The sequence below is a fragment of the Oryctolagus cuniculus genome, chromosome 15, assembly GCF_051225735.1.
Source record: "Oryctolagus cuniculus isolate XC-2025 breed Fujian yellow rabbit chromosome 15, ASM5122573v1, whole genome shotgun sequence".
In the NCBI taxonomy this organism is placed as follows: domain Eukaryota; kingdom Metazoa; phylum Chordata; class Mammalia; order Lagomorpha; family Leporidae; genus Oryctolagus; species Oryctolagus cuniculus.
Window position 1 is genome coordinate 59,597,846 of NC_142881.1, and position 14,036 is coordinate 59,611,881.

At 38.7% G+C, this 14,036-nt stretch overlaps 1 protein-coding gene across 7 annotated transcripts in view; it reads right to left on the bottom strand.

The window, feature by feature from the left end:
* Window positions 1-3,435: 3,435 nt before the first annotated feature.
* Window positions 3,436-14,036, bottom strand: part of HERC4 (HECT and RLD domain containing E3 ubiquitin protein ligase 4) — a 153,174-nt gene continuing 142,573 nt past the window's right edge. For all 7 annotated transcript variants that reach the window (XR_011382418.2, XR_011382419.2, XM_002718459.6 and 4 more), the window contains 3 exons: window positions 9,919-10,102; window positions 4,826-4,928; window positions 3,436-4,078 (listed from right to left, as the gene is read on the bottom strand). Coding sequence is in view for 5 of the 7 variants with exons in the window: in XM_002718459.6 (XP_002718505.1) it covers window positions 3,870-4,078; window positions 4,826-4,928; window positions 9,919-10,102 (496 nt within the window). In the remaining 2 variants the exon portion in view is untranslated. The remainder of the gene's footprint in view (window positions 4,079-4,825; window positions 4,929-9,918; window positions 10,103-14,036) is intronic.

Here is a 14,036-nt window from a genome sequence, read left to right on the forward strand (position 1 = left end):
TTAATACAGCTTTGAGGGCTCTCACCGTATTTTTTTCATTGTGCAACATTTTTTAGTCTAACCATGCCAGTTCTTGTAAACACTGAGGGTACAGATTTATTTCCAACATTCTAGGCCAGGGAGGGCCTAAGGAAGACCAAAGTGGTAGATGCTTGAGAATTTGTTCTTGGGTGTTAGAGCTTCCAACAAGTGCTAAGACTGCAGATCATATTTGGTGTCAACTTTCTGATGCCAAACTGAGAGTCTACTGTAATACATCATAGTTTTTTAAGAGTACTATAGAGGCCAGGAATGTGCCCCTTACATTGGCTATGTAATGACAAGCAGTTTGGTGCTGAGGTCTCCTGCCTCAGGTCTCCAGTTTTTAATGTCTTTTCAGCACTGCAGAAATTACCTATAAATTCCCATTGTGGGATTATTCCATAAATGTATTTTTAAAAGTATGACCTTTCTTTTTCTAATGAGTAGTCATTCAAATAGTCAAAACTTTGGACCTGGCAAGGCCTAATTTAGTTACAGCCCTGTAATTACATTTAACACTATTCACAAACCCCTTTGGTTAGTGCAGTATATACTGTATTCCACTGATAGATTGTGATACCTTACCTAATGGCATATGATGGTATGTGTCCTTGTAGGTACACCAGAACCTCTCCCTCAACAAAAATGGAAGATGTAACTAAATAAGGCACCTGGGTGGAATACAAATATGGAGAAAAGGTCTAACGGTCTCTTCTTCCTTTTGGAGTGGCTCTCAACATGCATTATATATTCCTCAGTTTTTTGTTACTGTAACAAGATAGTTAAGAGACCATACTTACTAAGAAGGAAGATCATTTATTTTGCCTTACAGTTTTGGAGGGTCATTGTCCAAGCAGCCCTTGAGTTCAGCATCTGGTGATAGGTGTCCTATTGGCAGAACAACAGGGGGCACAGGGCATCACATGGGAAGAGGGAGTACATGTGTGGAATTGTCTGTCATATGGCAAGCTGGGAAGCACAATAAAGCTTTTATGAAGCCACCAAAACTTGATCATGGTGGCCAACCTCCCCACAAACCAGTCTAATCAATTACTTCCAGAGACACCAAATCATAGCATGTGCATTTTGAAAAAACTAGGCATAGGCCGGCGCCGCGGCTCACTAGGCTAATCCTCCGCCTAGCGGCGCCGGCACCCCAGGTTCTAGTTCCGGTCGGGGCGCCGGATTCTGTCCCGGTTGCCCCTCTTCCAGGCCAGCTCTCTGCTGTGGCCCGGGAGTGCAGTGGAGGATGGCCCAAGTGCTTGGGCCCTGCACCCCATGGGAGACCAGGAGAAGCACCTGGCTCCTGCCTTCGGATCAGTGTGATGCGCCGGCCGCAGCAGCCATTGGAGGGTGAACCAATGGCAAAAAGGAAGACCTTTCTCTCTGTCTCTCTCTCTCTCACTGTCCACTCTTCAAAAAACAAAACAAAAAACAAACAAACAAAAAAACACAACTAGGCATAGATTTCAAGATTTTTGGTGGGGCAACAAAACTTACCTATTCTATTTTTCCGCGAACATTGAGTATCCACCCACAAGTGTAGCCTGAGCCTTATCTCTCAGAAATACATAGTTAGCTGGCATAAGGCAGGGCTTGTACGTATCAGTAAAAGGCACTCCCCATCCCACCTCAGTAAATCTATAGCCAGATTTAAGGAACATCTGGACTTTGACCGAACCCTTCCTGGGAAGTTCAACTTAAATAGGCAGTCTCTGTTCCAGTTTCTCTCTAGAAATACTTAGACAACTATGAAAATACAGCAAAGGGCAAAACTACCAAAAGCAGTATTGGATGCTCAAAGTGCAAAAGAGGTGGGAGTGCGCAAGAGCCTGAGAACGGGAACATTTGCCCTTGCTTTCATTTCAGGGAGCTTACCATTTGGTCTTCAGGGGAAGACTGCCCTACGCGTATTATACTTCAAGACTAATCGTCAAACATTTAAATGCAGTAAAAATCTATAAGGCAGGCCAAAAGCCTGTTAACAAAACTTGACTGATGAGTGGGCCCTAGGAGAGAACAATGGGGTACTATCGTCTGTTACCTATGGAGGCCAAATATTTTCAAGTTCAGCCAACTCAATAGTCTCAGCCCCTGTAATTTTGTAAACTCAGTAGTTGACTACTATATTTCTCTATTTTAAGAAGAAAAATGGCAGGTAGTTTAACTTCCTATCATGAATCTTGTTAATACTACTGTATTACAGTTTGCAGTAAACAAGGAAGGAAATAGCTTATCAGTACCCAAATTAAGCCTCTAGCCGTATGCTCCTAGGGACTATGTCTTTGTTCACTTAACACTATGAAAGTGGCTGCTGGTTCACAGATTGGCTTCATAGCATACAAAGGTTACTAATGAAAAAAAGCATTTGACACATACACGTTTTTCATCTGAATAATCACTACCTTCAAGGAATGAATCCCATTCGGAAATGGTTGTAATATCAGGTACATGGATGAATTCTCAGGGAAAAGTGCCTGAGGAATGTTACCTTAAGAGAACATTGGTTTTAATGCCTCTATCTATAAAAAGATATCTGTGGCTCAACAGTAGTTTGTTATATAGTAAACTATCGTAAAATATAGGTTTACAATCCCTTATCCAAAAATATTTGCATTTTAGGATTATGAATTTAAAGAATTAAAAAAAATGTTGAGGGTATTTATGGTACACACAATTCAGATCAAATTTTGATGCAAAATGTTACTAAAATATTTTTTTCAGTTGTTTCTGAAGTCTGGAATTAGATGAGACACTATGGACAGACATCTGAATGGGAATAAGCAATACAAGATTTAAGACCTTCCCCTTTTTGAAAAATTGAGTCTTACATGAGAAGCACTGGAAGTTTTTAAGTATTGATCCAATAAATCTTTTATTATTATTTAAACAATTTTCATGGCATTTTAAAATAAATTTTGAAAATAAATATTTGTATTATAGCAGAAAGTCACGTTTTGCATTGACTAAAGAATTTAATGACAGATAACTAAGCATCAGCACCATAAAACTGTTAAGATTTGTTCTTAAAATTCAAGGAAATGGTTCTACAGCACTGAAAATTCTGACTAAATACTAACCTGCAGCAGTTTAGAAAGTTGTATCTCAGTGTTTGGTTCTCTATGTAGCCAATGTTTACTGGCAACTGTAGAGATAAAATTCCTCCATTCTTAAACCTTAATATGCTTTCTGATAAACAACTTCCTAATTATTGGCATCTCAGGGTACACAAAAGAAACAAGTTATTTAGTAAATTCCTACCTGTGATTTAGGTTTGCACAATGACATTCTAGCCCCTGCCCCCCAAAAAAACTTTCCATTATGCCTTTTTTCGTTTTATAGATTCTCAGATTTAAATCATAATTTTTAACCTATAAAGTCTGCTCAGTTCAATTACAACCATAGAAACTGCACTGGTATCAGAACATACTATTTTATTACAAAACTTAACATTATTTACAAAATGAAAAAATAATCCAACGACTATTGCAGGCCAAGGTTAAAGGCTTTTTTCACCCAGTGATTGAAGAAAAATTAAGCAACATTTCCATGCACTCACACATCAGATCATTTCTGAAATATGCAAACTCTTAAAATTCATGTTAGTAAAACTTTAATGTATTCACAATACTTGTATGTTTATTGTAAGATGGAAAAAATCCATAGTTCTGTACAATAAGTTTAATAACAGTTCATTTTCCTTTAATATTTTTTGGCTGTCATGAATAATAGCATTTTGCAAGTTTAAGAATTATAATAGTACCTCTGTCTTGCTGAATTCATCACAAGGAAAACACAAATAGCTTAATGCTTTTGCACTAAACTGAATAGCTGTAATAACTCCGAAGTTATATTAAACTGAAGCCTTCATTGTGATCAATAGCTTGGATCAGTTTAGAACGCAGAGTTTCTTTTTCTGTATATTTCGGAAGATCCAGAAGATTAAAACAGGTATGAGAAACTGGGAGATATTCCTCACCACCTCCTGTTGACTGGATGACTAGTTTGAGACTCTTCATACCAAGAATAGGAATGCGATCACTACCTGTCAAAAATACTGCCAAACAGAGAAGCATTCAGCCATGTCAGCAACGTAGAGCAGCAAGTCATACTTAGTACAATCACCAATCACTAGCACAGCTTTATGCGAACAACTGTCCTAAGGCAGAAACTCAGTTCTACCATCTGTGGTGGGCAAGATTTTTGAGACACATACTAATAGTCCCTCCACATAAAAGTGTAATCTTAATATTAGCACAGAAGAATTGCTTAATGTTTGAGAATGACTACTGCCATTGGCAAAAACATTTCTGGGATCCCTTGAGAACAGCCATTCAGATTAATTCCTTTTTCTATTTTTTGTTATTTAAAAATTTATAATGATCAGCTAAAACTCAAGATTCTAAGATTCTCAAAAAAGAGATTAGATTGCCAAAAATATTCTTGGAAATAGCAGGATTATCAAAGGGAGTGTCACATTTAGATGCATAAATTCTGAGAGAAGAGTTATTCTTCAAAGATTTTTTTAGAAAAAAATGCTTTATTTTCATTTTTAAGAACCATTTTAGAGACAAACTGAATTTAAGCCTTCAAAACTTATGTAATGATGTAGATTAGTCCTTTTAGAAAAACTAAAGGACCTTAATATTATAAAAGTAAAGCCTAATCCAACAAAGTGAATCAACTTTCTATAGGAATAGTGTTTTTTTTTAAAAGACCTGAATATTGTTAAAAATATAACCCAATACAACAAAGTTGACCAGTTTCCCTAATAAATTTAATAAGATTCCCTTCACATACTTACATAGAAATTGTTTTTTCTTTTCCAATGGTAATTCATGAAACACTTCCCAAAAAATTTTTATTGTAGGATGTTCTGCCCAGTATTCCCCTTTGTATTCTGTATTCTAAAAACAACAATCTTTTATTAATATTAACAGATATTGGTTTTGCCTTAATCTGGCAAATTAGTTTCCTTAGCACATAAAGCTAACATAGCCCAAGAGTTTAGGGCATTTTGCGATTTGAAGCTATTAGTTTCAGGAGAAAAGGAAGAAAGCATGTATATTACTAGAAATGTCTCTCACCACTTCAAAGAACATGATAGAGTTATACTATTTTCCTAAGTAAATATTTTAAATAAGGATAAATCAGAATTAATAAAACAATGCTGAGGACTAATATCAAGTATCAACATGGAATTTTCTGCAATAATTACATTCTATTTTTCATTCAAAAAAGAGTTCTCAGAATAACACAGTTTACTCAGAGTTTGCAAGATTGTTTTAAATCTATGGTAGTCAGGCCCTGTGTAGTCCCCTCCCCATGATGAATGGGTCTGACCTATACAATCTGGATACTGTAAATATGGAGAATGTGTGATTCCTAAGGCTAGCCCATCAACAAACACTGCAACTCTAGCCTTCTTTTGGATCACTCACTCCGGGGCCAGCCAGCTGCCGTTTCATGAGCATGCTCAGTCTATAAAGAGCAGTCCTCATGGTGTTCTACTGAGGCTGCTTGCCAAAAAAGCCATGTGAGTGAGCCATCCAGGAAGTGAACATCCTTAACCAAGCCTTTGGATGACTGCAACTTTAGAAGAGACCCTTAAGCCAAAACTACCCAGCTAAGCCACTCCTGAGTTCCTAATACCAGAAACTGACAATAAATAATAAATGCTCACTATTATTTTTAAGTCACTAAGTTTTAGAGTAATCCGCAGCAACAGAACTTACTTTCTCTCTCATATATTAGCACTAAGAAAGAAGACAGGACAGAGGAAACAGTTTCTATATTATGAAGTATTTTTCTAAGTACACTTACCTCATTTTACAGCTGAGGTAGCTTTTTTTTTTTTTTTTAAGATTTTTATTATTTACTTGAGGGAAAGAGAGAGGGAAACAGATCCCTATTTAAAGCTATGATTATCTGGGCTCTCCCTATTTAAAGCTATGATTATCTCAATCACTGAACTCTTGATAATTCAAATCTGCAAAATATTTTCCCTTATTTGCAAACAAGTTTGGAGAAAATGGACTGATTTTTAACAGCATACTAATTTGCTTGAATCAAAGTTTATGAACTTTTGTTAGTGGGAATGAAAGGAGGATGACAAGTTCTTTTAATCTCTTAATGGTTTGCAGGAAACATGATAGTCCTGATTAAACAAGAACATTTAGAGCCACAGGTCATAATTGTTGAAATTATAAGGAACCAGATACACAACGGAAGAAATCAAAGTATACTAATGTACTAAGGTATCATAAAGTATACCCCCAAGATGTCCTCTCTTATTCAGTGAACACAGATTTTTAAATGCTTACTGAGTGCCCTTGTAGGTGCTGGGAATAAGGCAATGAACAGAGGCAAAAATTCTGCCCTTAAGGTTCTTATATTGTGATGGGAGTGGAAGGAAATAAAGATAAGTAAGTAGGGGGCTGGAAAGCTGCTGCTAGCAATGTCAGCATCCCATTGGGGCACCAGTTTGTGTCTCAGCTCTACTTCCGATCCAGTTCCCTGCTGGCCCAAGTGCTTGGGCCCCTGTACCTACATGGAAGACCTAGAACAAACAAGTTCCTGGCTCCCGGCTTCAGTCTGGCTCAGCCCTGGCCATTGCAGTCATTTGTAAGATTTCTGTCTCGGGGCCAGCGCTGTGGCGCAGTGGGTTAATGCCCTGGCCTGAAGTGCCGGCATCCCATATGGGAGCATCCCGACTACTCCTCTTCAAATCCAGCTCTCTGCTGTGGCCTGGGAATGCAATAGAAGATGGCCCAAGTCCTTGGGCCCCTGCACCAACATGGGAGACCTGAAAGAAGCTCCTGGCTCCTGGCTTCGGATCGGCGCAGCTCTGGCCGTTGTGGCCGTCTGGGGAGTGAACCAGCAGAAGGAAGACTCACTCTCTCTGCGACTCCTCTCTCTGTAACCCTTTCAAATAAATAAATAAATCTTTAAAAAAAAAAAATGATTTCTGTCTCTCCCTCTCTCTGTAACTATGCCTTTTTTTTTTTTAATTTATTCGACAGGTAGAGTTATAGACAGTGAGAAAGAGAGACAGACAGAAAGGTCTTCTTTCTGATGGTTCACTCCCCAAATGGCACCAGAAGCCAGGTGCTTCTTCCCAGTCTCCCATGTGGGTTCTGGGGCCCAAGCACTTGGGCCATCCTCCACTGCTTTCTCGGGCCACAGCAGAGAGCTGAACTGGAAGAGGAGCAACCGGGACTAGAAGCAGCGCCCATATGGGATGCCAGTGCCACAGGAGGAGGATTAACCAAGTGAGCCATGGTGCAGGCCTTATGCCTTTCAAATAAATACATAATTTATATTACATCATATTTGAAAAAGAAAAAAAAGGAAAGGGAGAACAGAGGGTGTGTGTGGGGGAGTGAGGGAGCATTGCAGTTTTTAAATCCTAATCCAAGGAAGCTCTGAGAAAGTGTACACATAAAGGAGGTGAGAGCAAGAAACCTTTGTGTTATTAAGATGAAGAAAATTCCAGGCATAGGGAAAAGGAAATAGGCCTCAAGGTAAGGAGCATGCCCACAAAGGTTCTAGGTTCAACAAGGAGGTTAAATGAGGGTAAGACAGATTTATATTATTTTCATTTCAGGGTGGTTACATGTAAGGTCCATTTCTGTTGGCAGTCCCTTAGACCTAGTTAGTATCCACAGGTTTCTTTTTTAAGCAGAGCAATTTCCCCTAAAAAGGAAGCTTTCAATCTCTTCCCTAGAGCATTTAAACCTAGCTACCAGTTTTCTGTGAGCCATCCTTAGTTTTACCTAGCTTCCAAGATTTTTGAACCTCTCTGTGGTCTTTTGCTGCATAGGAGAGGGGATATGCTGGTAGTACAACCCTGTATCCCTGCCATTAAGAGTAAAAAAGTGTACCAATTCCTGAGTCTTTGAGAGATTCTGTTCAGTCCGGGTCTACCTCCTTATGATTCTTTGGCTTAAATTCGATTTTCTGTGATGTAAGTCATTTAACCAACTTATTCACAGATCTTCCATCTCCCAATCTATTCCATATCTGTTTAATGTATTTTAATTGTTTTGGTCTGTGTGTTCCTATTTTTATTCTCTTACTGCCAATCTAGTGAGATTCCTCACTGTTTTAATACTTTTAAAATATAATTCCTTAAATTATAACACAGTAAAATTGACTACTTCTGGCATGTGTACAGTTCTTTTAAGCGTATGTACAGATCTGTATAACCACCACCACAATCAGGACATCACTGTTACGCTTAAGTCACTTGTGCTACTCCTTCTGATGTCATACCTTCCCTCTACTCCTGCCTGGTCATTACAGTTTTGCCTACAGAATATCCTACAGAAAAACGACAGGCAATGTGAGGACATGATGTGAAAGCTGCCATCCTCAAACCAAGGAAGAGGCCTCAGGAGAAGTCACTTCTGGGGACACCTGCATCTTTGCCTCCTAGCCTCCAGAACAAAGAGGAATTAAATCAGTGTTAAAGATACCACATTGCAGTATAGCAGGTAAAGCTGCCAGGATGCAACGACATGTCCTGGATGATCACTTCCAATCCAGCCCCTGCTAATGGCCTAAAAAAAACAGTGGAAGGTGGCCTCACTGTTTGAGCCTCTGCCCCAGATGAAGCTCATGGCTCCTAGCTTCAGCCTGGCCCAGCCCTGGCCATTGCAGCCATCTGCAGAGTCAACCAGCAAATGGAAGATAGCTCTCTGTCTCTCCCTGTAACTCTTTCAAAAAAAAAAAAAAAAAAAAAAACCTTTAAAGAACAATGTCAAATAAATTCAATGGAACCATATATTATGTAATCCTTTCCAACTGGCTTCCTTCGATTAGTATTAGGCTTCTGAGATTTACCCAGTTGTACATATGAACTGTGCATTCATCTTTAATGTTCAGAATTCTTCCAAAAGGATGTGCTATATGTAGTGCCATAGACAAACGAAGGACATCTGACTTGTTTAGTTTTTGATATGTTTACATATTTTTAATATTTTTTAAATGTTTTTAAAATGATGGTAAAATACACATACCATAGGGTTTAAATTTTAACCATTTTTGTACAGTTAAGTGGCATTTTACTAGACTTTGTTACATGACCCTCATTACTATTTTTCCAGAACTCTTATTTCATCTTGTAAAACATCATTGAGCAATAACTTATTTTCTCCTTAATTTACTGATTTTTGTATTAGTATAATTCAATACCTGGGAGTATAGCTAGATCATATAGCAAATATACACTGAACTTTGTAAGAAACTGACAAACTGTTTCCGAAGTATCTATACCACATTGTATTCCTAGTCAGCGATATGAGAGTTCCTGGTGACTTGCATCCTTGCCAGTGCTTACTATTTTGTTAGTAATGTTGATAGAGGTATAGTAGCTGATTCTTAAGGCAAAAATTCTGTTGCAGGATGCCAGATTAAAAGATGGAAAAATGGACAGGTTAGCCCTGCACACATCTTTCTCAAAGCTGATCTTATCCGACATCTTTATCAAGGCTGATTTAATCCAGCCTTTTAAATGAAATAATTATACTAAGAAATATTTGAGAACGACTTGGATAGAAAAGAAAAAAAGAAAACGACTTTAAACACTGCAAAAGTTTTTCCTAACAGTTTTCCCAAAACCGAGGTATGATGGAACCCCTTCTGTTTTGGCTGGGGCTTCTATTCTGCCTGTGTCACCAACAATATTTTCCTACACTAACAGCACAACTGAAAAGATGTCATCCCTAATTCCCACGCAGGGCAAATCCATTCATTGCAAAGAAGGTAAAGAGTCTTCCTATAGAAGGAGAGTAATAAATAAATTGAATAAAAGAAAAAAGGGCATGATTTCTATCAATAAACCATGTTTTTCTTTTGTCTTTCCTTTTAAACAATGTCATATATGCTTTTTCTTACCTTTTCCAGTTCCTTCCAATCATAATTTGTATTTCCAATAACCATTGCTTGTAGTTCATTTGGCTGGAAGAGCAGAAGGACTTTTCCTCCACAGACCTTATGAAAGCCCGCATGAAAAGCATCAAATAGGGAAGCCACTGATTTATTGAATATGTAATCCACATAAGCATCAACAAACTCCTGCCTAGAAATGAAAACAGCAGACATATACACACAGATTTTAAAAACCATTTATGGGGGCCAGCGCGGGTTAATCCTCTGCCTGTGGCGCAGGCATCCCATATGGGTGCCGGTTCTGGTCCCGGCTGCTCCTCTTCCAATCCAGCTCTCTGCTATACCTGGGAAAGCAGTAGAAGATGGCCCAAGTGTCTGAGCCCTGCATCCATGTGGGAGCCCTGGAAGAAGCTTTTAACTCCTGGCTTCAGCATTGTGGCCATTTGTGGAGTGAACCAGCTGATAGATTTCTGTGTAAGGCAACACCAATCTGCAACTCTTTCCTTAATACTCTGTCTCTTCTTCTAACTCTGCCTTTCAAATAAAATTTAAAAAAATCTTAAAAAAAAAAAAGATGGAGTCAGTGCTGTGGTGCAGTGGGTTAATGCCCTGGCCTGAAGCACCGGCATCCTATATGGGGATGCCGGCTCGAGACCTGGCTGCTCCACTTCTGATCCAGCTCTCTGCTATGGCCTGGGAAAGCAGTAGAAGATGGCCCAAATCCTTGGTCCCCTGCACCCATGTGGGAGACCTGGAGGAAGCTCCTGGCTTCGGATCGGCGCAGCTCCGGCCATTGCAGCCAATTGAGGAGTGAAGCATCGGATGGAAGACCTCTCTTTCTCTCTGCCTCTCCTCTCTGTGTAACTCTTTCAAATAAATAAATAAATCTTAAAAAAAAAAATATGACTTGGAATGCTTGCATCTGATTTTGAGTATAAGCTCTGTTCTCAATCCCAGCTTCCTACTAAGCATACCCTGGGAGGCTGCAGGTGATGTTCAACTGGTTGGTTCCTTGCCACCCATGTGGTAGACCTGGATCGAACTCTGGCTCCTAGCTTTGGTCTGGCCCAGCCCTATCTGTTGGAGGTATCTGGGGAGTGAACTAGCAATTGGTATCTGGGGAGTGAACTAGCAATTTTAATTTTTAAAAAATATTTACAAATTATTGAGAATTTGTATCTCGCCTGGTATCCATCTCTAAATAGATTAATCTGTTAAAAGAAAAAAATGACACAGGTGGCATACCATTGGGTTCCAAGGGATCTGAATAAAATTTATCTAAAAATTATATAAGAAGGGGTACAAAGCATTTCTTTAGGAGAATCATTAAAGATTACAAATGCAGTTTCTCTTCATATGTATGTGTGAAGACATACACACAAGAACAGTTCTGATTTCCTTCCTAAGCAAAAAGAAACTAAAGGAAAAAAAGAAATTTCTTTTACCCAGTAATCATCATGATGTTTCTCATTTTTTGTCTGTATTGCTAGCCACATTTTTATGAGAATAGGACTGGAGGTTTTCAGTATTTTATAATTTTGTCTTCCATAAAAGATGACTCCATAAATGGGAATATTGGTAAATTTAATCATTTATGGGTAATCTCAGTGAGTTCAAATAATTCCAAACTGAAGTTAAAAGGAGAGAAAACAGGGATTCAAGAAGTCTATTATAAAACAGAGTAAGCAGGTCTAAGGAAAAACCAATAGCACATGTCATTAGATTCATATGCAAAACAAGGCTAACGAACCACATTTTGGTCAAAAATTGCTTAAATTATTTCTCAGCTAAATGAACTATCTATGTAAAATATTAGAAACTTAAATAATTAACAAGGGGCTGGCACTGTGGCATAGCAGTTTAAGCCTCCATCTGTAGCACCAGCATCCCATATGGGCACCAGTTCATGTCCTGGTTGTTCCTGGCTCCTAGCTTTGGATCGATATCAGCCCGCTACAGCCACTGTGGCCATTTGGGGAGTGAACCAGTGGATGAAAGACCTTTCTGTCTCTTCATCTCTCTGCCTCTCAAACAATCTTTAAAAAGAAAAATTAAGAATCTTTGAAAGGAGGAAAAAAAAATCTAAATCATGCCAAAGTTTTTCAAGATGATTTTAAAACAGCTAAAAAGACCTCAATTTTTTCACATCATTTTAATGTTTAATTATTAAAATAAGATATATGCATAGCTTAAAACACCAATAGTAATAATCCTAATTTAAGCCAACATTTACTGAGCACATACAAGTGCTAGGTCTTATTGTAAGTATCTTAAAAATACTACCTCACCTAATCCTCAAGTGAAGTAGGTTTGATTTATCATTTTATTTTACAGAAAAGGAAACTGAGGCATGGAGACATCAACTAATTTACTTAAAGTTACACAGCTTCTAAGTAACAGATTCAGGATTAAAATCCTTTGGATCAAAACTCAAGCAACAGCCACTAAGATAAGCTTTGTCAGAAGAGAACAAAGCAGCTCTTTGTACTGTACTTCTCTACCAAAAATTCCCGTTATTTAAAGGCAACTAGTTAAGCCCTCTTTACCATTCCTTCTCATATTTGTGTTCAAGCTTCTAACAACATAGGTCTACATTTATTTCTTAATTTTCTATTTCAAATACTATCCAATGAGCTGAATATGAATATCTACTGGGAAAAGTGAGGATTTACCATTTATTTAATTGTCCCACTCTTGCTCTCCCCTCTCATACAGTGATTACACTTATATAACAATTAGGATTGATATCCATTGTTAACATTTTTATGATTATAAATATTAATTCAGTTAAGCTGCAGGGTATTCTCTGGTTACCTTTCTTTAAATTTATTTATTTGAAAGAGTTATAGAGAGGAAGAGGCAGAGAGAGAGAAAGGTCTCCCATCCACTGGTTCACTCCTGAGATGGCTGCAATGGCCGGAGCTGAGCTGATCCGAAGCCAGGAGCCAGGAGCCTCCTCCAGGTCTCCCACACAGGTGCAGGGGCCCAGGGACCTGGGCCATCTACCACTAGTTTTCCAGGCCATAGCAGAGAGCTGGATTGGAAATGGAAGTAGAGCAGCCAGGACTCGAACTAGTACCCATATGGGATGCTGGCACTGCAGCTCAGGGCTTTAATCTGCTGAGCTACAGCGCTGGCCCCTTTCTTTTCTTATAAATAACTTTTGCTTTCATTTTTTGCTGCTTCATCTCCAAGTTCTCCAATAGAAATGTCAATTTCCTCTAGATTTATTCAAATATGTTAGCTGGCATTAGCTGCATTTTTATCATGGAGACCTCCATTCTCTGGATATAACCTAGATTTCTGGCTCTTTGTAAATTTTCCACAAAGTAATTTTCCTCAGAAGGTCTACTTTGTTGTCTCTCTCATATGTTGGAGAACCTTCTTTAGAATGTTTCTTTGGGGGCTGCTGTTGTGGCACAGCATGTAAAGCTGCCGCTGGCAAAGTCTACATCCCTGTGGGTTCAAGTCCTGGCTGCTCCACTTCAGATACAGCTCCCTGTTAATGTGCCTGGGAAAGCAGCAGAAGATGGTTCAAGGGCTTGGGCCCCTACACCTGCAAAGGAGACCAGGATGAAGCTCCTGGCTCCTGGCTTCAGTCTGGCCCAGCCCTGGCCACTGTGGCCATTTGGGGGAAATGAACCAGCAGATGGAAGACCTCTCTGTCTCTGTAACTCTTTCAAATAAATAAATAAAAACTTTTTTCCTTGTGGTTTTTTTCACTCCTATGTCTGCTTCCTGCTTGGTCCAACACATCCTTCAGTAACTCCTTTAGAAAAAGGAATAAAAGTACATTCTCTGAGACTGTGTATCTATGAAAATGTTTACATACACCCACATTCTTGAAATTTGGGGTATAGAATTCTAAGTCAGAATTTTGATCTTCTACCTTCTTTACACATCTGATGATAGTCTGATTTTTAGCTCTATATGTACAGTCTGCTTTTTTGCCTGGAAGGTTTCAGTGCCCCTTTTTCTTTGGGGATTTTTAAATTTCACTTATCCTTCCTTGATATAGATCTTTTTCCCCCCTATTTCACATGCTTTCAATCTTGATAGGTATGCTGTTCAGTTCTGCAAAGTATGTCTGTATCATTTTCTTCAACAAATTTTATGCATTCCAT